The sequence below is a fragment of the Zonotrichia leucophrys genome, chromosome Z (assembly GCF_028769735.1).
Source record: "Zonotrichia leucophrys gambelii isolate GWCS_2022_RI chromosome Z, RI_Zleu_2.0, whole genome shotgun sequence".
Taxonomy (NCBI): domain Eukaryota; kingdom Metazoa; phylum Chordata; class Aves; order Passeriformes; family Passerellidae; genus Zonotrichia; species Zonotrichia leucophrys.
In genome coordinates, this window is record NC_088200.1 from 9,809,624 (window position 1) to 9,833,120 (window position 23,497).

Genomic DNA, 23,497 nt, shown 5'->3' on the forward strand with positions numbered 1-23,497 from the left:
TTCACCAAACTTCAGCTATGCTGGATCCAAAACTATTTAGCCACAAGACCTCCCAGAGAAGATCCAGCATTTTTGTGAAGATACTGGAATACACAGTATATGCTGCTTTGCTCCTTCTCTCCTATATTCCTAATGCTAATAATTTTTTGCCTTTAATTCCCTCCAAACCCTCTTTGCCCATAAACCTTTCTCTTGTAGCTGAAATAATCTTCACCATGCAGGGCTTTTTTTCCTTAAGAGGGAATTGATGTGGTGTAATGAAGACACCACTTTACATTTCGGTAAAATAAATTTGCTCTTGACTACAAGTCAGTTATTGCAGAGTTCTTCCTCCATCTCCAATTTTTCATCTTCCTTTAGAAAACCCCAGTGTCTTGACATGCCCATTTCTGGACCTGTGTAGGAGTTACAGAAGGATGTATATGGAGCCATAAAAAAAAAAAAAAACCAAAAACAACCAACTTTTTTTTCTTTCTTTTACAAACACCAATCAAGTCTGGATTTTTTACTGTTCCAAAGAAAGATTTCTTTTTATAGTTATCTCACCAAATGAGTTCTATCATTGTGTTAGGAAATGTTGCTGAAAGCAACACACAGTCATGTGGAGAAACTGCCAGAGCCTCTGCTGTTGGAAACCTAATGCAATCCCACCAGAATCTGTGGAATTATATGCAGATTAAGAAGCAGTGAATTTGGCCTTGTGTTTCATTTTAGAACCCAGTTTGTCTTCCTGAAGGATGTGACACAGAGGGCTGACAAGCATAGATAAAACAATCCATGGAGACGAGTGCTGGGGGGATCAGCTAATGTTTGGGAAATGTCATACCAGTGAGATTTCTGCAAAGCTGGCTGGATTGACTTGTTGAAGGAAGAAGTCCAAGATCCTTGTATGAGCCAGCATGAGCTGCATCTCAGGAGAGAGGTGGAATCCCCCTAACTCATACCAGACAGAGGTGATGATTTGCCCAGGGAAGGAGTCATCCATCAAACATTTGCTCTACCCCCATCCAACCCTGTATCAGGACCAAACTACAAGAAAAGTCAGAACAAAGTGTGGATAAAGCCAGAATTCACCTAGGACGGGCCAGCAGAGGCAAAAGGCCATTAGATGGAGCCACCCACGCATGGTGCAGAAACCGAGGTCACCTACCAGGCTCAGCTGGGCCACCACTGAGCAAGGCACTTATATAACTTGCTCCCATTGCACAGATTTACATAAGGAAACTGAAATTAATTTGAAGAAGGCCTAAAGCAGCCCCATTTCATAGAGGCTCTCAGAACACAAAATCTAGCTTACACAGGATGGGAGCCCTTTAATCTTGGTGAGATGCTGGTGAGCCCTGTGGCACCTATTGCTGAGGGATCTGCTTGGGGAGGGCTTTGTGTATGGGCATGGAGGCCGTGCCTTGCTGATGCTGGGAGAGGAGGAGGAGATGCTGGCAGGGGAGAGCTCTGCGGGAGCTCTTCTGCGGGCAGTCTTCGCATGGGGGCTCTTGAGCTGATCATCTGTGTTGGATTATCTGGGCTCAGCCTGCTGAGATGGTTTCATCTGCCTGCTTCTGCGTGGGTAGCTGCATTGTCTCCACCAAATGTGAATGTGGGTGCAAGAAAAAAATGCTCCCTCTTCTTGCGTCCACGAACCAACCCAAAGCTCAGTGTCAGGACACTCACAGAGCCGAAAAAATGGTGACCACATCACAGCCACTTACAGAGCCAAAAAAGTGTCAGAATGGCATCCTTTGGAACAATGAGAACACGGCTGTATCTCCCGGAAAACAGGCATCCTCGTTAGAAAAGGAGAACGGTATAGTGGTTTTGCCTCTCCCACTAAATTTTAAGATAAAACGTGGATGTTCCGGCTGTGATGAAGAGCGAACGATGCGTTCATTGGGCAGGCGCTCCGGCCGGGCGCGGTGCAGGGCTGGGGCCGGCCGCGGGGTGGAGATAAAGGCAGGCGCTGTTGGGCGCTGCAGCCGCTCCTCGCACGGCCAAACCCCATCCTGGGAACGGGCACGGACACGGCTCCTCGTGTCGTGTCCACCCGGGTCCCAAAATTCCCAACATCTGTGTGCAGTACAGCGAGCTAACTGACCAGAAAACATCCTTCTTTACTTCGCACAGCTGGCTGGGGAGATATCTGGAGAGATGGTGGGTGTTTCATCCGAGATTATCTGCTGGAATTGGCACTTTTATGTGCTGGGGTACATTCAGTGTAAAAATGGTGGTTTTCAAACAGTAGAATAATTTTTATAGCCTTGAATATTTTGAATGGTTGGTTATCCTGAATGCTTTGGACATTACTCTATAAAGAAATTTGAACTACCCAGAGGAATATTTTAAAAACCCCTCCTATTTGTAGGGGGATTGTCTAGGTTATTTATCACATACATGCACACACACACTCTGATACGGAAAAAAAATTTAAAACAATAAGGAAGAATTACAGCTAATGGAGTGGCCCCAGATACACATTTTCAGATGAAAATGAAAATTATAAATTGCTCTGGCCATCCGGTGGGATTTGGATCACACTGTGAGACCACATTCAGGCATTAATTGATGAACCTGTGGTAACTCACCATTCATCAAAAGTTGTTGGGTTTTTTTTTTCAGACCACTGTTCTCTTCCTCCCTTCTTTTTAAATTTTCATATCAGTATTTATTCTGTAGTATTCTAAATGCTGTAATTTATTAACTAGGATGAGGTCAAACCTTTAAAATAATTTGTGCACAGCACATGTGTACACTCTGAACCAACAGTGAGATGCAAGAACAAGCCCTTACATTTGCTCATTTCCTATTACATTCCATTTAAAAAAATGAAGAAGAAAGAAAAAAATAAGACACACAATTTGACATAATTACAGGTCAGCAGCATTTGGTCTTGGTCAATGTAATTTAGAAATTGATTTAAGCGAGGCTTAGAAAATGTGTTGGATCCCCAAGCACACATTTTTGAGCCTCTAAGGGCCAAGGGGCACTAGCCATCCAACCCAGGGCCTTTTGCTAATCTCAGATGTGGGTGTGTCAATACAAATTAAAATTACTGAAATTATTTAATTTACAGGTGAAATCAGTGAAAATTTTTATGGCTCTTCATCTGTTAAGATTTTTTCCTGGGTCTCCTTAGCTCGGGACCACAAAAAGTTATAATCCAGGCAAGTATTGGAGCAAACTATGGCTTTTAGCAACTGGATCCAGCAGGAATGACCTCACTGAAGCTGTAATGGTAAATTTCATTGTTCAGCCATTCTGCCTCCTTAGGAGAAGATGCCTTCCACATCCCCCAGTGTACTTGTGCATTGGAGGAGAGAGTTTGGCAGGGCTGCTCCACAGGTGTTCAGGTGCCCAGAGAGCTGCCTGGATACCCCACAGGAGCATCAGCTACATCCCAGCTTTGGACCCCCGGCTCCAAGTGTAGCACTGGGAACAGTTCCTCTTCATGACAGACCAGCCCTTTAGGCATCCAGGACATTTAGTCTGCACTAGCACCTGCCTTTATCTCCTCTGGTGCATGTCCTGCCATCCTCCTCCCGGATGTAGCCTTCGTGACACTCGCACCTGTAGCTGCCCACGGTGTTGACACAGATCTGAGAGCACAGAGTCCCGTTGCTCGTGGCACACTCGTCGATATCTGGAGAGAAGCAGAGATTAAAAATGCCCCGTAGCTGGAGGTTTCAGACCTCCAACACAATAAAAGACTTCCTTAAGAGGTAAAGAGAGATTTTGTGGTCAAACAAACAAGTAGTTGGAACACCACAATTGCAATTGAAGCTGAAGTTTTTGGTCTGGAGCTCTGGGCAAGCTGCACCATTAGAATTATTAACCCACCTGGCATTTTATCAGTGAACATTGTTTGAAAGTCTTCTTGCATTGAAAAGCTCTCAAGCAAAGCTCAGTCCTGCAAACCTTGGCTCCCTGGCATGGCAAACCATGCAGGGAGGGCAGGACTAGCCACAGCAGGACCACATGTAAATGATCCTGAATTATATACTGGCCGAGTCAAACCCCAAGGATTAGTTTTAGTAATTAGGCCTAGTGATAATGCTTCAATATTCAGTATATATGGCTCACAACCAGCAGGAGGAATTAAAGGAAAAATTACATAAGCCCAACACTTCAAAGTGTTTGGGTGTGTAAGTCTTGTTGCAGGTAATACCTCCTAATAATTTCAGGGAGATCCACATCTCTCAATTCTTAACATAGTTAACTCCCACATTTCTTCTGTGAAAATAATGAGAATAAGAAAGATTTCAGATTCAAACTGACTTCTAAAAGTCTGAAGGGAGCAGGATAAACCATTAACCAGGGAGGAGCTCAACATGCTCATCTACCCACCCAGGCAGTAAGGCTTCTCTCTGTTCCTGTGCCTCTCCCGATCATAGCGGTATCCAGGATAGCAAGTGCATAAGACTCTCCCAAAATTATCTGTGCACTGCTGTTCGCAAGGAGCTTCAGCACAGACATCGTAGTCTAAGGGAGAGGAAAACATGGTTAGGAAAAATATCAAAGTCAGTAGATGGATAATCTAACTTAGATTGCAAACAATTCACCTCTCTGCTAATTAATATAAAGTTCAGTTACATTGTTTTTAAGGACTCAAGGAACGTAGATATAAAACATTCATGAGACAAAAGCAAAGGAATAAATTAAAATTGTAATTGCTATTCACAGCTTTACAGTAGTTAGACTATTTCTTAAAGCTGCTAAGCAAGAGTCACTTTTGCATTTGGCAGATTTTAGGAGTTCTTTTCAAAGAAATATTGAGTTACCTAAAACATTCTTTTAGCTTTCTTCAACAGATTTTTAAGCCTGATAGCAACATTTTTATGCAGAATACTGTGAAAAACCACGAGGTTAACTGCCAAAGACAGGCAGAAAGTATATCACAAGGAAAAGTTAATTACATCACATGCTAATTGTTTGAAGCCAGATATAACCCTTCTGGCAAACAGTGCATTGTTACAAACTCATCTCTCTTAACAGCTGCAGTGTGCAGATCACGGTATGTCATTGAAATCCCAAAAGACTGAAGTCCCTATTTGAAACCCAAAGGAGGGAAAATCTGTTTCTAATTTCACTGCTGTGTAGCAGCAGAACTGAAGCCTCAGGGATGGACACCAGAGCACAGTGGGGTTTGACCCACATCCCTGTCCTGTCAGGGGCTGCATGTGGCCCTTGGCTGGTGCTGGTGGCAGGGCTGGGGTGAAGGACCCCTCCCAGCTATGGGTGTGAGTGTTTTGCAGCACCATGAGGAATATCTGCCAGGAGACACCAGGACCTCGAGTGGCATCTGCTCTCAAAATCAGCTCGAGCACAGCCTGCCCAAGGTGAGGTTTTACACCAAAGCAAGTGTCAGTTTCTGTCACCATTCCAGAGAACATCACCCTGCAGAGAGCATCCGGGTGGCTGTGACAATCCAGTGAGTGGGCACTGGGGGCCACTGCAGAAATATCTCATCCATGCCCCAGACCAAACCTGTCCAAACAAAATCTAAGTGGTTCAAGCAAGTTTCCATCAAAGCATGCACTGTGTTTCCATATACATAATTAAAACTCATTATTGACTCACCCTAATGACTAGCAGATACCTCTGGGTATGGTAATTGTTCCAAACAATTAAAATGAGCTAAGAGATGGTAAAACAAATGAAAACACATTTTCTGTACGAAGTATATAGAGTACATGCCTAGCACTGGGGTTAAAAGTGACAGCATGCCAAAATACGGAAAAGCACAAATTGAGACTTAACAAGATGCTGTATCTCACACCAGAACCCCTTAGAAAAAAAATGTACTGTTCTAATAGACATACTCCTGTAATAGTGCCAAGCATTCTGTTTGTCATCTCCTAAATAACAGACATCCTTTCTTTCCGTCTTTCTTCCCAAACTGAAGTTTGCCCACAGTGCTGTGGTGGTGAATGGCAATGCTAGGACCCCCTGCAGTAAATAGTGTCCAACAGTGCAGAGTCATGAAAGAAAATCATAACTCTTGCTTTCACACTGCTCAGTCTAGGGGTAGTTTGGACTCTTTAGGTGATCCTGGGCTGTAAATTCCTATTATATTTGGCACTACTAAATAGTCCCAGCTTTAAAGGATTGCTGGTATTTTTCCTAGGCATGGTTGCAATTTTTGTTTTCCACTGAAACAAAATCAGAGTGAGAACAGGATGGTATGTCCAGCATGGGGGTGAACGAGCTGCTCCTTACCCAGTGTACCCACTCATGTGTGGGACTTGACCTGTGCCACGTTCAGCTATTCAGAGCAGAGGCAAAACAAGCTCTGGCCTCCCTGTGCTTCCATGAATAATTGTGCCCCAACAAAATCAGGAAAAACAATGCTGGAAGGGGCCATCTCCCATCACAAGCAGGAGTAGCTATGCATAAACATTTCCTAGTTTTCCTTTTCCCTAAGGGATGGATGTAGCTTGCCTAGTAGTCTGGTCCCAAGATGAAATATCCTTGCAGACAGAAAGCTTTTTACTCATATCTAACCCAAACTCCCCTTGCAGACACTTAGGCCCATTATTTTTGTCCTCTTTTCCTCAGCCATAAAGAACAATTTACCTTCCCCTTTGCAGCAAGTTTTCACATACCTAAAAACTCTTATCATGTCTCCCCTCAGTCTCCTTCTTTCTAGACTAAACAATGCCAGTTCTTTTTATCCATCTGTCGCCAAATTTGATGTAACCAGTCTTTGAACATGTTCACCTCAGCACAGCTCCATCATGTCCATTGCCTCATTTACCTTCACACAAAGCTGCAGAAGGGTCCAGGAAGGACAAATATCCCTGCTGGTGGTCCCACACAGTCAACCCAAATCACACAATGGTTGTAGGCAGGTCCCAGGTCCGGAGCTGCATCCCCAGGGCTTTGGTCCCAGGTAACATGACTTCCCTAGAAACAGTTCTCTCAACTGAGATAGGCAAAAGCTGCTGCACCCCCTGTGCATGCTCTGCAGAGCTGGAGATGAAATTTCCCTCTTGTGTTCAAACTCCTTGTTTGCCAGCCTAAGCAATGTGGTTTAGGGATGAATCAAAACCATACAATAAGGATCAGGCTGTTCCAGACTGTAGGAAAATGCAAAAGCCAAAGCAGAATAACAAATGTCTCTGTATAAGTTTCAATGAACTCAGAAATGACAATATGGCACGGAAAGTTTACCAAGGAAATTTTTGAAACAACATTACTAAGGAAAGACCAGACTTGACTATAGTTGGCTTGTAATAGAGTATTTTACTCTGAATTCTTCCACAGCCAGCTCAGGAAACAAACCAGCAATAGGAAGGGTGGCCTCCAAAATAAACTACTCCATACTGCATCTGTCCCTTCTTCACTCTGACACCATGGGACAGGACCCAAGACTGGACTTTGCTGGAGCAGTGAGTCTCCAAAGCAAAGAAAAAGGAGATCACACAGGAGAAAAAGGTGAGGAGCTGTTCTTTTTATCCACTTTGCTGAACAGGTGGAGCAGGAAGAGATGCTATGGAGAGAATCAGACACACAGAAGTAACTCCACTCAGTGTTTCCTGAGTATCCCTGGTCCTGCAGCTGGAAGTCACAGTGGCAAGGTGAGTACAAAACAGACGAAATGCAGAAACTGGAGGCAGAGACTCATACTGTACTACACTGATTTCTGTTACTTTTCAAGGGCAGATGAAAAATAACAGGACGAAAACCAATAAGGGACGTGGACGAAGCCACAAGCCTTTGGGAAAGAGTCTGTTTAAGGAACAGCTGTCCCAGAAGGAGATTGGTGTGTTCCCCAGGCAGCTATAAAAGGGTGGAAAAGGGAGGATCTATACCTCTGTCAATCCTCCTCCCTGCAGCCACTGCTAAATCATAGAGAAGACAGGGCTGGAACTACTTCTCAAAGTTTCAATGTGCCAGTACTGGATTAAAAGGTGCAGATGTGCTCTAATAAACTCACATCTGTAATGCATTTATGTGTCTGTTTGGAGATATGGATTTCATGCAGCTACTCTGTCAAGATTATGCCAAAACAATGTGTGAAGAGCCAAGTGATGTCTTGTAACAGAGTAAGTGAAACGAATACTTCAGTGAATCATTTTTCTTGCCCCTACACCAAGGGCCTGAGATTGTCTTGGATGTTATAGCAACTGCTGTGGCCTCTGAAGTTTCAGGCAAAATACAGATAAAGCTGAAAAGGGGGAATGGAGAAACAAAGGGAGAGAAGCAGAGAATTGAATTAGGGGCAGAAACTCTCAGGTTACTGAAATGCAGTTAAAAGACAGGATTGGGCAAAGTCAGTGGGCACATAATAAAAGCTGCTTTCATAATCACCAAACATCTCAAGACATGAGAATTAAAAGCCGAAGTAATAAATTGCCGTGGCTCTCATTTTATTTTTGCTCCTATTAATTCTCTTGCTGTATCCATTATATTCAGTGAGTAGCCAGTACATAAAATTCTTAAATACATAGGAAAGCTGGAAGCCAGAATGTAGAGTCCTGGCTTCTTTCCACCCTGAAAGGATTCAGGAATTCTGCCTCCAACACACACAACTGCCTCTTCCAAGTGTCTGTCTCACACTGGAGCTGTCACCCATGTCACACACGCTGAGACAAAACTCACAGCAAAACCATGGGATGAGGAACTATGTGTGAGCACCAATTCCACCCAAACCCTACCCAGCTCCTCCAGGCACAGGGTCATCCTGAGCTGTTTCCCTCTTTTTTTCTCTCTGTCTCCACCCCCATCAGTCCACCAATTGTTTTAGTGTTTCTAGCCAGCAGCAAAGAAGACACAAATTAAAAACAACAACAGCAACAAACCCATAACAAACCCACAAGGATTAGAGTTTGAGTTAGAATCCCTTTTGGTTGGACACTGCAACTCAAAACCAGCTGATTCTCCAGTACGTGGATTTGTCACTTTTTTTCCAAAACATCACAGTCACAAACTAGGAAAATTCTCAGACCAAATCAAGGCTTTCCATATATCATCAAATAGAAGAATATGTTGCCACAGATCAACTTTTTAACATGTAAAAAAAAAGTTTTTTGGCATGTCATCTCTGGGCCATTTGCTCCTGCCTGGTAGTTCCTGCAGTCCAACAAATTCACAGCCAGTTTCATGCAAATCAGATCCATTTTTACTACTGCATACTGAACTATCCTGATTAAATCTGCATCTTCCTTGGCCCCTGGTGACAAGGAAGTCACACCCATGGGAAATTGCAGGCAAGACTAACTCACCTACTCACCATCTCCCTGTGCACTGACAAGCCAAGTCAGCTGTACCAGATACCAGGGAAAAAAGGGGAAAGGCATCATCCATGAGAGGGGCACAGAGTGCTCCCAGCTACCCAGCCATGGGCAGAACATGTTCCTCTGTCTGCAGAGCAGCAGGTCATGGCACAAGATCTGTGCAGCCATGTGTACTTAGGGGAGGATCAAGGCTTGGAATGCTAAGCAGCACTCTTGGAAATTGTTGATCTTTTTATTTTCCCAACAATTTCTGGGAAACAGCTCCTCCCCACACTGATACATGAGATATGGTGAAGCCTGTACTTCTGTCAGGTTGCTGTTCCAAACAGACAATGTGGAGAAGATGGCAGATGGGGAAAGACAAAAGCATGGGGACATGACATGTAAGAACAGTGAAATCACATACCTTCAGGAATGCACTGTCCAAGAACAAACTTATAACCCTTACAGCATTTTTTCCTGAAAAACAATAAAATAAATAAATGAATAAATAAATGTATTCTCTATAGATTCATGCTGCCTTTAGAAACAGCCATCAGTGAATTGTGGATGTGACGAACCAAACAAGACGAGGATCTTGAGCAGCTGGAGTTCAGCATAACAGAACACAGGTTTTTTCGTGCATTGTGGAAATGCATGAAAACAGGGAAACCATCCATTCTGTCTTTTCCTTTGAATCAATAACTAATGCAGAAGAATGCTAAAGCCATGTCAGTCACTGACACTACACCTCCCTGGACAACATGTAACCATCACAAATCATCATTATGTTGAATTTAAATTAGCTATCAGTTGCAACCGATGGCTTAAAACAAACAATGCATTTCTCCAAGCAATGTAAAAACAAACTTTGGCTCCCTATTTTACCCTCTTCCTTAAGATTAGCTGAAATATAAATTATGCCTAATGAGAGTTGAACATCTGAAGAGGAAGCCTTGCTTTGTTATGCAAACAGTGGTGCCTCATTAGACTTCTCTCCAAACACTGCTGTGAAGTTTTATCTGCAAGACAAACAAATGCAGGAGGAACGAGTTCAAAGGTGCATTGGGGAGGCTGTTCACAAGCTGCAAGCCCTGCTGATGGCTTTCCAAGTGCACATTGATCTCCTTCCCTCTGCAGAAGGAAAGAGGTTTCCTTGTAGCTGCTCTTCAGAGGAAGATACAGCCCAGCTTGAGAGGGCTGGGAGGTGAGCAAGGAGAGGAGGACATCCCTGCCATGAGATGCTGACCTGTGGGGTTGTGCCAGCCAGAGCTAACCAGCCACAGGGAGCAGCAACTGCCATAATTTGTACCCTTCTCCATGGAATTCCCACCTTATTTTCAGGTTTAGGACCAATGAGACCTGTGCCAGCAGATGATGTGATAACCTGCTCCTGGGTAAGGAGTCACCTGCTGGGAACCTTGCAGGAGCTGCGTCTCTGCTCTCAGTTTGTCTGGTCATGGCTTTTGGCTGGATTCACTGGCTTTCTTGTGGCTAAAGTGAGGCTTTATTTGCCTGGCTGGATTCTCCCAAAAACCAAACTAACTGCCCTGATCAAACCCTTCTCCCACAGCCATACATTGAGAACCCATCACAGGCTAAGTTTCAGCCATTAAATGCTGCCCTGTCACGCTGATATTGCACGGCCTTGTGCTTTAGCTTTCACTTAAAACAACCAGAAAATCATATTCCCATGGCTGATATCCAAGTGTTTGCTGAAATCCCCCCCTTCAGCAGCTTCTTGCTGCAATGGGCTCCACAGTGGGATGAGATGGTTTTCAGCGTCTTTCTCAAATTTTTGTTGGAATTTTCCCAAGCCTTACTGATAAGGGGATTTTGAAATATTCTCTAAATGTGTGAAGATTTTTCTGCATTGTGGAAGTTTTAAATTATACTTAAAGAAGTGTTTAGAAGAGGGATGCCATGAATTCAGACCACATTCCACATGATAATCTCTTCCCAGTTGAAAGTTACAGATCTCTGCATTAGTGCAGCCTCTACTCAGCAGCACGCTTATCAGCATGATTTTGCCAGGGAAACTGCTACTTTAGGGTTAATGCAAAGGAAATACAATACAATACCTTTTTCTCTGAACATTACATTGCAACCCTGGGATTCCTGCATGCTTTAGCTTTCTACATTCTTAAAGTGAAATCTGTCAAAATGATGGACAAATGAGCATTAGCAAAGGCATTTTAATAGCAACACTCATTTTCAGACATCCAGGCTGACATGTCTAATCAACGTTGCACAGCAGCAATCTCGTTGTACATAATGAGAGGTAAGAAGGGGTTCCTACTGATAATTTTAGCTACTGGATAACTTTCAGCAAGGTGGTTGCCATGCAGCTGTGCATGTGGCCATGCATAAAACACAAACACATGGCTGTGGGTTTGAAGCTCCACCACTAAAACCTGGAGCCCTGGGGAAATTAGGTTGATTTGTTAACCTGAAATCTGGTTTACAAAAGATGAAGCTTCTGGCAGACTTTTATCTGTTGCAGTTTTAAATGGGGTATTTCAGAAATTAAAAATGCAGTAACTTTTGATTCTCATGCAATCTTTTCTCAGGAATAAGAACAACCCCAAAATGATAGACGGTTTGGGGCACCATGATTTTTTTAATGCAACATTCAGCTTTTGTGGTTGTAAGAAAATCCGTAATGATAGAGACACCCCCAAAACCAAGTCACGCCTTATTTTTTCTGGCGGGTACCTGCTGAAGAAAGAGGGAGACATTGTGCTCCAACCCTTTGCTCTAGAGTTTGAGATGCTTCTAGAAGACTAAATGCCAGAAAATGGGATTTAGGGTCAAACTTTTGATACCAATAAATATACCTGTGACTAGGCAGATCTGTGGCAGATCTGTCTTTTTTTTCAGGATTTGTGGCCTACTACCTTGCAAACTAAGAGAGGAGCTGAGTTTCCCGGGAGCTTCCCTGTGTCCCCTCACCCATAGCCCCCTCCCAGAGTGCCCAGAACACAGGGGTGCACCAGCACAGCACCCCTGCCCCATTCTGCAAAGCAGTAGCTGCTTGATAGCATCGCCTCAGACAGGCAGGACGAGAGGCAAGATGGGAGGAATGCGGCTTAATTAAGCCACTGCTTTATTAAGTTAGCTTATCTGGCAGCTATCAGCAGTAAGTCATCCAGCAAGGACCATGTTTTTTTCCCATAATTGCTTCCACCTGGCGCAGAGCTGCCGTCACCCCAGCCCACCTCCTGCTCTGCACGGGACACCGCAGTGATGCCGGAGACACCAAGCAGGGCAGGCTGAACCCAGGAAATAAATACTCTGTGTGAGAGGGGAGGGAGTCACTCAGGGTCCTACAGCTGCTGAAAATCTTCAGAAATGCAAACAATAACAGGATAAACATTTTAAATTATAATTAACCTGCATCTGTTTGCAGTAACATGGCAGTGAGTTGGGTTATAACAACAGCTGCTCCGTGCATTTATTGAGGTTTTGGAGAGGCAGCTGTAAATCTCTGCCATGACTCATGCTGAAAAAAATACATGGTCATCATTTAGTGATAGAAAAAAGGGAACACAAAGGGGAAATGCAAAGAGAAGATGAAAAATACATGTTTTATACTGGTTTCAGACTAAACATAATATGTTAAGGAAGCTCTTGCTAAAGATGTCAAAAGTAGAAAGAGAAGAGTCTGCTCTAGGAAATATTATCCTCCTAGGAGCAAAGCAGACACAGAAATCTCTATGCTGAGCCTGAAAGTGAGTTCTTAGGATAAAATATTGCCCTTGCTTTATCCCTAAAATGCTGCCTGGCAGTCAGTGAGCAGGCTGACTCCTCCCCGACAGAGGTAGTTCAAGAAGAGGAACTTTACCTCCCAGTTACTGGGGCTAGGAGAGCACTCACAGACAGTTTCTAGAGCTCAGCTGAGGCCCAAGGTCAGGCCACTGGAAGATGCAGCAACCCCATAGGTGGCCAGGCAGGTAAAATCCCTACTCTCCAAAACACTCTTTCTGATCTATTAATATCAGATCAGTTGCAATTTAGGGGGCAAAAGAGATGCTTAGGATTTCAAACAGGTTTAAATAGATCAGCACTGTTCTTTCAAGTTGGTGCATGTAGGAAGCAATCATAATACACTCAAGAAATGTCTTTAATAAAAAACCAATTTCTTATTGGGAAAGGAGAGGACTTTTTTCAATACCAGACTTCTTCAGCCTAAATCATAACTTGAACTTAGAAGAACTTGTGCTGTGTTCTGAAGACCTGCCAGTTACACCTGGCATGGTGTTTTTAATTGCACAAAGGGTTTTTGTTAGGTCCCTCTCCTTATTGTTCCTGCCCAGTGTTTCTTTTTTTGATCACCCTGGCTTTGAGAAATAAGTGGTGCAGCAAAAATGCAAATATAAAATACAGAAATGAATGCACAAAAATTAATTAGACATCTATAAATGCAAGCCAGTGAGGTACACTAAAAACAAGCCTACAAAAACCCAACCAAACAGCAAACTCACTTTTCTTCTATATGAAATCCAAATGAGCAACAGGTTTGTCTGCCAAAGCTCGCACAGACAAAGCCCATCTGCAGCACAAGTGCAGCAGCTCAGTAGCTGTGCACAGTTTCGCTGTAATTCACATGGAGAGAAGATTTATGACAACATGGTGTAAAACTGAAGCAATACACTTTATTTTTGTTTGCCTTTCTGTGGGACACATACCGAAATCTTGAGTAAGAGGGGATGGCCTCCCTGCAGACACTTGCTCAGCATACACTTTGCCACGATTTCCAGACTTAGTCCTTTTTCACAGTTTTGTAAAGAGATAATTTATGTTCACACTGGGTGTAATGCAAGATCCAAGGCCAGCCCAAGCCCTTCATGTCATCATCCCAGCTGAGGGGGAATAACCCAAACACAGTGAAGTCTTCCAATACTGCAGCACCTATGACTGCTGCAGGTACCTGTGTGCTTCTTTATTTCTCTTAACGGACTGATCAGAGCAGGGTTTGCCTGAACAACCCTGGGGAACTCAGGCCTCTGAGAGCAAGCCACTGCAATTTACTAGCTGATTTCTGTAGAAGTAAAATTTTCAGTGGTAAAAGCATTGCCTGAAACCAACTCTTGTTTTTTGTTAGCTATTAAAGTCAAATAATTTTGCCCACATATAATGGTTTTCTTTCTCTTAGCAGCGGAAAAAAAAAAAAAAAAACCAATGCCCTGCTATCTGCTCTTTTGCTCAACTCTGGCTATTAAGACAGATACCAGAAATGAAATCACATTCCAGTCATTGCTAATGGGAAAGTTTTGATAAGATTCACAGTTCCTGGACTTCTCTTGTGTGAATGCAAGCCAGGGACCAGATCCTCCCCTGGAAAAAGCCACATACCTCTCTTGACTCTAAGGAACTGTGCCAGTGCTTACCCTGGGAGACCCTGACTGATGCTCTTGAAAGCTTTCAGACACGCTCCTTGGCTGCTCCTTACTGTTAACTGACCCCTTCCCTCCTCCAAGTGCTGTTTCATGTCATCTTTTTATGGCCAAAGGGATTTTTATGGTGGCAGAGCATAAACTGTAGTTTCTTCTTCTCAGAAGAGAACTTCCAAATGAATATGATGGTTTACAGCCCCTGCTGAGCACAAAATTTATGAATGCTTGAAGCTCATTCCTCTATAAAAGAGAAAAGAAATACTTTGAGGTGTGGGAGAAGCCCTCTACCCTGCATGGGTGTCAGTGGGGCTGGGAAGCACTGACCTGCATGAAACTGAAAGATGCACAAAAACAAAGCATCACAGGTCTCACAAATTTAGCCACCAATAAAAAAGCGTATTAGTTTTGTAGGAAAACCTGGGCCTCTGTTCTCCACGGGAAGAGTGCAGGACACCTCTCCCAATGGGGTTTGTGGTTTTACTTAAGTAAATGAGATGTGGTGAGGTATTCAGTAGTGGTTTCTAACAACATCAACGCAGGGAGACCATTCTCCCAACACATCCCCCTGCATCAGCAGATCAGCACTCCCAGAAGACCATCTTTTTTGGACTTTCTTAGGGCTTCAGGATGCAGAGAAAGCAGTTGACGTGAAAATCCGGCAGGCAGCCACAACAGAAAAACATTTCTCATGAGCTTCTGTTCATTGCAGAAAGAACTGGCAACTAAACCTCAGCTTTCTATCTCTCTTTTGGGCAGAAGAAAAAGACTTTTGGTAGCGTTTCCCGTGATTATCCCTTTCAATGTGTAACTTAAAGATGCTCTTGTTGTGAAACATAAAGATGCTGTTGGGATTTCCACATGAGCCACAGAGACCACGGTTCCACACTTTTGGGGAAGCAATGACTCTGTGCAACAGGGCCAGAACCAACATTTTCCCTGGTCGGTTCCTGGCCCAACCAGAGCCACGGGGCTGCAAACACATTGACCAAGCACAGGCTGATCAGCATCTTTTTCTGCAGAGCAGACCAGCTGGCAGCACTGGTAACCATCAGGGCCTGGGTCTCACTTAGCATACCAGTGTCCAAAAATGACTGAATAAAAGTCTGCTTGCAAATGTCCCCTTAGCAAAGAAGGAAACTCCCAGCAGGAAAACGTTACACAACTTTGAAAAGGTAATGACCTCAGCCACCACTGGAAAAGCCATTTGTTGGATATTTTACATGTAATGCATGTAAGCATCATCCTCGAAATCACATATGAGATCCCTTCAAGTGCTAGACTGTACTTTCTTCCGCTCTTTCCTGGATTTTTATTTCATAGTTGTTTTTTCATAACACAAGGGAATGCTCATGTGCTTTATCACTAGACAACATGTCAAAAATAGCAAAATTATTAAATAAAAGGCTTTTGACTGTTTTCATCTGCTTAGACTCAGCTGTCAGCTTTGTCTTGCTCTCTTTTCTAACAAATTTCTTTTATTTTCTGGCATTGTACCAAGAAAACGATTTTGTTTAGTTTTGCAGGTGAAGTTGGTATGGATTCTGCAGAATCCAAGTCGAGGTTTGACAGGTATGAAATCTGAGGGGAAGAAAAAAAGGAATTTTATACAATGATAGCACTGTTTGCATTTAATAAAAAGTCTAATGAACTGGCAAAGTATAATGCATCCTCATAAATATATAGTCATGTCTATGAACAAGTAGCCTACTTAATATCAATTTAAATGATCCAAGATTAAGCTTGAGTTTTAAAATAACTTGCTGCTTTGAGACCTAAAGCACGAGAATTGAGTAAAAGTCCCTTTTTCCACCATCTCTGACTTCCAATTAGAGGACTATGAGCCAAATTCCCTTCCAAGTCTGTAAGTAGTATGTTTTGCTGATGGCACACATTCAATTATTTATCTAACCCAAGGTGAGCCAGAGTACAGGACTAATCACAGCACATCTGTCCCGTCTCTTGGATTTTTTAAACTTCCATGACTCTTCATTTCGTAGCTCCAATTTCCTACCAAGTGTCCATGTGAGATAGAGAGCAATAAATTCCATTTCATGAGGGAAGGCAGAGCCAGAGCAGAGCTGCGAGAAGCTGGACTCATGGGCTGGCTGCTGTGCTGGTGCTCAGTTGCTGCAGTCAAACAGCCACTAATTGCTGGCAAGCTCTCAGACTTACTGAGTCCAGCCCAATGCAGCCCTGTTTACATAGCATCTCTCATCAACAAGATCACAAAAATGCTGCATAAGCAATGTCTAATAAACTCCTTTAGGTAAACAGCAAAAGGAAAGCTCCTTTTACGCACGCATGCACAGAAAAACACATCACACAAATGGTGCCAGGAAGTCAGATCTCTAAAGCTGGATCTCCAAACAGGACATAAATCCCAATTAACCTTCAGAGACAAGCCAGTCACTCTGTCTACATTTACTTACTGGAGTGCTGATATTAAAGGGCCTGATCCTGGTTCTGCTGCAATCCCTGGCAGACTTGACAGGAACATGTGTCAGATTGGGAACAGGATCTGACCAAGGCTCAGGATGGTGGATGCTCAGCTCTGAGGATGTGCTACAATTGGACTTCTTGGAAGAATAGTTCCAGAAAATCACTCAGACATAAACTTGATCAAGTCTTGCTGACAGTTGTCTTTGAAACAGTTGAAAGGTTCATCTTGGTTTTGATGGATTTGGGATGTGATATCTACCACTGCTCCTGTACTCCCCCCCAGGGAAAAAATCCATCTGCACCTTAAACCATCCATCTGCACCTTAAACCATCCATCTGCACCCTAGACACAGACCTGGACACTTAATCCAGATATTTAATAGGTCTTTTAATTTGTTTTTTGAATAGTTTTTTAAATTCCACTCCAGGAAAAAGTAAGTAAATAAGTCCAGCCAGGCTAACACTTCCAACTTAAATAGCCTAGAAATGGGGACAGCCAAACACAAAGCCTTCAGCTTTTAAGAAGTCAAATAGCATGGAAAAACACTTGAAGAAAGATACATCTTTGAGCACCTTTGAGCTGTGATTAGTCCTGTACTCTCCACACTGACTCTCCATGATGTCCAGACGATATTGTGGTTTCCAGCACTTGGCTGGAAAACTGACAGGAGGAGGATGATGTCTGCATTTGGATACTCTGCCTCTCTGTGGAAACCTCATGGTGAAAGGACAAGGGGCATGCAGGGCGCAGAGGTTTATGTGGATTGCTCCTGATTTCTGGGACAATGTGAAAATCTCAATGGTCACTCCCCACACCATCTATAGAAAAGGGGTATGTGATGGCTCCTCTCTTCAGAGAGCACTTTGTGCAAAAGGCACAAAGCAATCTAATTTTATACATTGTGAATCACATAAGGATGCTTAACAACTCCTCATGCCTAAGGATTCTTATCCTTCCATAACTGGCTTAGAGTCACTGGGGCATGACCCTGCTCCAGCACAGCTGAGGGGATTTTCAAGGCAAGGTTTCAGCCAAGCAACAGAAACAAAACCCCTATAATTTTAGAAAAATAGATTCACAGCATAATTTGAGTGGCAAGGGACCTTTGGAAAGATTGTGATCCAAGTGCACCTGACAGCAGAGAACTGCTCAGAGACTTGCCCAGATGAATGCTGAATGTCTTTGGGGATGGAGATGGAGATTGCATCACTTCTCTAGGACCCTCTTCTGAGTGTTTAACCACTTCACTGCCCATTTTCTCCTTTCTATCTCCTTAAAATGTCCCTGCTCCAACCTGTGGCTCTTGTCTTGTGTTGCTTTGCAGTGCACTTCTGATGAAAGTGTGGCTTCATCTTCTCAATACCCCCAACATATCTTCCCTGTAACTCCCCATCAGTTAGTGGGAGACACCAATTAAATTCACGCCAACTCCCTCCTCTCCAGACTGAGCAAACACGGATCCCTTGGGCTCCCCTTGAATACAATGTGCTCCAGCCCCTCAGCATCTTGTCTCCAGCTTGATGAGTGAATGAAATTTCACACAATCAAGTCAAAAATAACACTTGCAGGTATTCTTTAACAATACAAAAAAATTGGATACAAACAAAAAACTTTAAAAAAAAAGGGAGGAAAAAAGGGGTAATCTGTTAAATTCCAATTAAATTGGAGCTTTGGTTCACAATCACTATTTTCTCTCCCCACTTCATCTCCAAATGGAAGTTTGAAAGAAGAAAAGCTGATAAAAAAGGTAGTAAAACTTGAATGAAATAAAGCAACACTATTTTTTTCATTAAAGTATTGTCAACAGAAGAGCTGGCCAGTTATCATCACTATCTAAGCAACAAGAACTTGAAGTTGTTTTTTTAATGTAATTTCAACATCAATAGCAGCAATGGAATTAAGTTCTTAGTGTAAGCCCTTGGAAATATCTATAAAGATACTAAAAAGATAATATTTCAAGTGTTCACCGATCCAGATGTTTTTCTCTATTTCTCCTCTGTTTTATTGTTCCCAGAGAAGACCTTATAAATGATGAAACTGCTTATTAAGTATACAGATTTAATGAATTGGACAAGGGAAGAAATAATTCTTAACATAACATGTTCACAAGTCAGACCCATGTTTATTGTCAACAGAGATGATAGCAAAATACTCTCTTTGCAGAGAGTAGTCTCTTTTAGGATAGAATCTGGCTCCATGAACCACTTCCAGCATACTGAAAAGATTAATTTCTAAGACAACGCAGTATGAAAGTTTGTTGAATTATGCAGTGATGCTGTACCATGGCCCCAGTGCCAAGGCTTATTTTTGGAGCCACACATCTGCAGGTTATTTGTTGCAGGATGGAGTGGATGGAGTGAATCCTTAAACAATTTCCTAAGTAGAGAAGCATTACTGGAACGAGTAGTTGCTTACATGGTGTCACTGGAAGGCCTGGTATCTGGGATGTGCGCTGGTGTCGGAGCTGCCTGGATAGCTGACACTTCTCCACTTATGCTGCAGTCAGCAGACAGTGGGAAGTTCACAGAGCAGCTTTTGGATGTGGCACTCAGCTCCTCTGTTCAAAGTGGCATGAGCAGGAATGCCATCCAGCCATGGGCTGCCGTGATTTTGGCATGGAGTGAGGTGGCCCCTCAAAGCCAGTGCATCCCACTCTTTAATTTATAAACAAAAGAGTGACTAAGACAGTTCTAAACATAAAAAGCAAAGCTATTTTCAGAAACTTCCCCACATTTCCCCACCACACTGTGTCCTACACAGGGCTCAGCTTTCAACCCAGCCTGACCCAATTGCCTGTTGGCCATGTACTAATTGCAGGAGCGATCACACCATGCCCTAACTGATCAAACCACAGCCCCACTCCCTGGTTTTACTGCCTAATTTAATGGGACTGGCATTGGCATTCTTCTTTCTCATCCTGCTGCTGGAATATGGTTTCAGCTCTGAATAACCTGCTGAGGCTGAACACAGGACTTCAATGAGATGCTGAAATGCTATTGGGAAAACTCACCTCCATTTCACTCTGTACACTTGATATTTGCAGCCATGTTCCAGTTGAAAGACTCTTCTCACCCCTAGTCCCCTCTAACCCACTGCCTCAAAAATAGGGATGAGGTCTGCTACCAGGCATGGCACCCAGGCAGCCTGAGGCTGCAGGATGAAGAAGAATTTTGCTTTGGACAGCTATGAAACACTGAGAGCAAAGTAGAAGTGGGCCAAAGGAAATTGGACCTATTGTGGGCCAAAACCTTGCTGCTGGGACAGACTCCTTCTAAAGGCAAAACCTTTTGGGATGCACAAGAGAACTAAGAGGAAAGGTCACAAACCCACACCTGGACCCTCCCATCCTCAGATGGGCAGTGAAGATGTGGTCCTGAACTGGTGAGGGTGACTTGTGACAGATGCATGGAGAGCCTCAAGCATGATGAATTCTGAGAGGAAGCCTGATGGCTTGCAGCACTGTGCGATTGCCCTTGTATTTATTACACCTCCCATTAAAATGGGGTCATGCTTTCAGATACTGATGCCTGCAGGCATTCACCAAATTTGTATAACTTCACCCTCTCCTAAAAGCAATGCACTCTGGGGATGACTCTGCTGGAGCTGGTACAGCAGTTCCAGTTCCAGGCAGCAATTCAAAGCTGCAAGTGCTGGAGGGACTCTGGCACTTGGAGCATCAAAAAGGGCTCAACATTTGGGCTCAAAAGTGAAAAAAACTGACACCAGAGTGAGAACAGAGTCAGGGCTATTGACCAATTTACCCAGGAAGACTGAGTAGGCCCCTCAGTTTGTCCCATTTCACCAGGTTTCCCCTCCCTGCAGCTCATCCTGGACAACTGCCCTGCACACCAGCCCAGTTGTGACATTCAGTGGTTTAGTCTGTGACTGCAAGGTCTTTTCAACTCACTTGCAAACGTTTGTTTTCTTCTAGTGATGGGACTTTGCTTTGTCTGCCTTATTTCCGTGACCCACGGTGAGGGCAAACATCCTGCTGGGTGTCAGTTTTAAGACGTGCTTGCTGCTGGCCATATTCTTGTTTGCCTGTGGGAACCCATCTCTCCCCATTACTCTGCCATCAGCTTTTGGTATTTCTCTCACAATGTCACTTTTTTGATGACTGATTTTGGTGGTCTGGGTCAGGGCGGCTGTTTCTTGATAATGCTCAATGCCACATTTCTGGTTCTTCCTTTACCATTAGTATATTTAAGATATTACAGCATAAATACCTTGCTACTGTAATGCCTGTTCATACCTAGGAAATATATGGAAAGATGGTCCTTGTGGTAGGACCTGGACCTGCCTGCACAGCCCTCACTGGAATGGCACCACAAACCCGAAAATCTGGTGTTGGTAACAAAAGTTATACAGCTGCTATCATATGTGCCTTCATTTCTGCTAATGCTTTATTCTCTGTACAGTATTTAAACATCTTTTTCATGTCACAGCAGCCATGGCTGAGAGAAGGCTCAGGAAAAACCATGACCATGGCCATAGGCAAGAGTCATCACTTTCATCTAAAGCAAGCCACCAGGGAAAGTTTGGGTGATTTCTTCCTATTAACTTATCCTCCTGTAATATGTTTCATCCTGTGTCATTACTAAGCTTCCAGAAATGTTCAAGCTGATGTTGCACTTAAATAAGTAAATACAAAGTGACTGCTAAGGAAGTTTAGGAGATAAGAGAGCAGTGTATTTTTTCTGACTGACTTATTATGACTGGTGTAACTGTGGGTGACAGTCACTTTGGCTCTCCATGAATTAAATTCAGTTCCTCCTGGAAAATGGAAGATGTGTCCAAAATCGGTCTTGCAGGTAAACACACTGCACACCCAAGGCATCTGTCTGTGCTAGCCTGTAGAGACAATGCTAAATTTAGACCTGAGGCTAAATCAATATCAGTAAAAACAAGATTATAATTGCTAGATTCATCCCTCAGAACGTCCATTTTGAGTTTCTGTTCCTCTCAGAATATACATTTTGTGTCACTTTGTACTGCTTCTACATTACCACCTATTTATCTTATGCAATACTTGTGCATTGCCTTTGAGTGCACTGTTCACACTTGAATACTTTTACAGAGGTAGTATTTTATGCAGAATAAAACAAACTAATTGTTTTCTTTTCAACTCTATTCACAAGTTGGTTTTTATTTCTGAGACACTCCAAGGAAGAAAACCCAACATTTTTACTGGCTGAGATATCAATCTGATTCTGTAAGGCTGTTTGAAAGCACTATAATATAACTGGCTCACTCTAATATATTTGGAATAAAGTTTTGGCATGAGGTGTAAAGCAGTCTCCCCCAAACCCATGAGTGCAAGCAGCAAAGTGAAATCAATACTGTGTGCATTCCTTGAGAAATTTCATCTTGGTTTGGATTTTTTTCCCACCTTTCCTACTAATGAAGTGCTTGTTCATCAGTGTTACAGCCCGATGGTCACAGTGTGTATTACAATCTCACCATCTGCATCATTTACATTCCCAAATGTGGAATCTCAGCCAGATGTCTGACTTATCTCCAAGGCGCTGATTTCAGACATATGGTTTTTATTTAAATGAATCACAATACTAACAGAAATCCAGTATCTATTATCTGTCACAATTGCAGATAATAACTCAGAATAAATTTAACTTGAGCTTTTTATTGTTGCCCACATAGACAATTCTGTGGATGAATCTCCTAAAGTGCAGTAATAAAAATCAAATGAAAGTTAAGGCACAATGTTAAGCAGAGTAGTTCATTATAGGAGAAGTTTCAGATTCTATTGAAAACAGAAGAAAAATGCACAACCTTTAGTAACACAGAGATCCTGAAGCAATGCACGACACCGAGACACAATTCAGTGCCAGGACATTAGGTAACCCCAAGTCGTAGTTCTGTTAATTCCTTTAAGGATCCAGCAAAATGCAGTGCATTGGTGCTCTGCACTGATGATTGCCATCAGGTGTGGGGGGTTCATTACCTGAAAACAGCATCACACTCTCCTGTTTGCATGCGGAGCTTGAAGGTTCTATTCAAAACTTGTGTGGTGTTTGCTGGCACAAAATAAAATGCACACTTAGAAATGTGTCTCTACTATTTTGCTCTGACTTGGATTTCTGGACCTTTCCACACTCTCAATTAGTAGTGGTAGGAGTAATAATATGTTTTTACTTCCATGATGTTAACCACTACGGTATGAATGTTGCAAACAGAAACTAAGTTCAAAATAAAGAAAATTGATAGTTCCTTGCTCTGATTCTTTTTCTTCCCACTTTGATATTTCTATGATTCTTATTCCTTCAATTTGCTACCAAATAAACACCATTCTTTGCCTTTCACAGAAGAAAAGTATTGATGCTTACACTATATTGACATCAAAATGTGCCTGTCACAAACCAGAATCCCAAATCCTTATGCAAACCCTGATCAGAACAATTGTTTCGGACTGAATGTATTTTCAGCTATGACAG

The 23,497-nt window shown here is 42.9% G+C and overlaps 1 protein-coding gene across 1 annotated transcript in view; it reads right to left on the reverse strand.

Annotated features, from left to right (window-relative positions):
* CCBE1 (collagen and calcium binding EGF domains 1) overlaps nt 1–23,497 on the reverse strand; it is a 94,598-nt gene that overhangs the window by 14,802 nt on the left and 56,299 nt on the right. The window contains exons 3-5 of the mRNA XM_064736458.1: nt 9,637–9,689; nt 4,339–4,473; nt 3,497–3,634 (exon numbers count right to left, since the gene is read on the reverse strand). Of these exons, the coding sequence (XP_064592528.1) occupies nt 3,497–3,634; nt 4,339–4,473; nt 9,637–9,689 (326 nt within the window). The remainder of the gene's footprint in view (nt 1–3,496; nt 3,635–4,338; nt 4,474–9,636; nt 9,690–23,497) is intronic.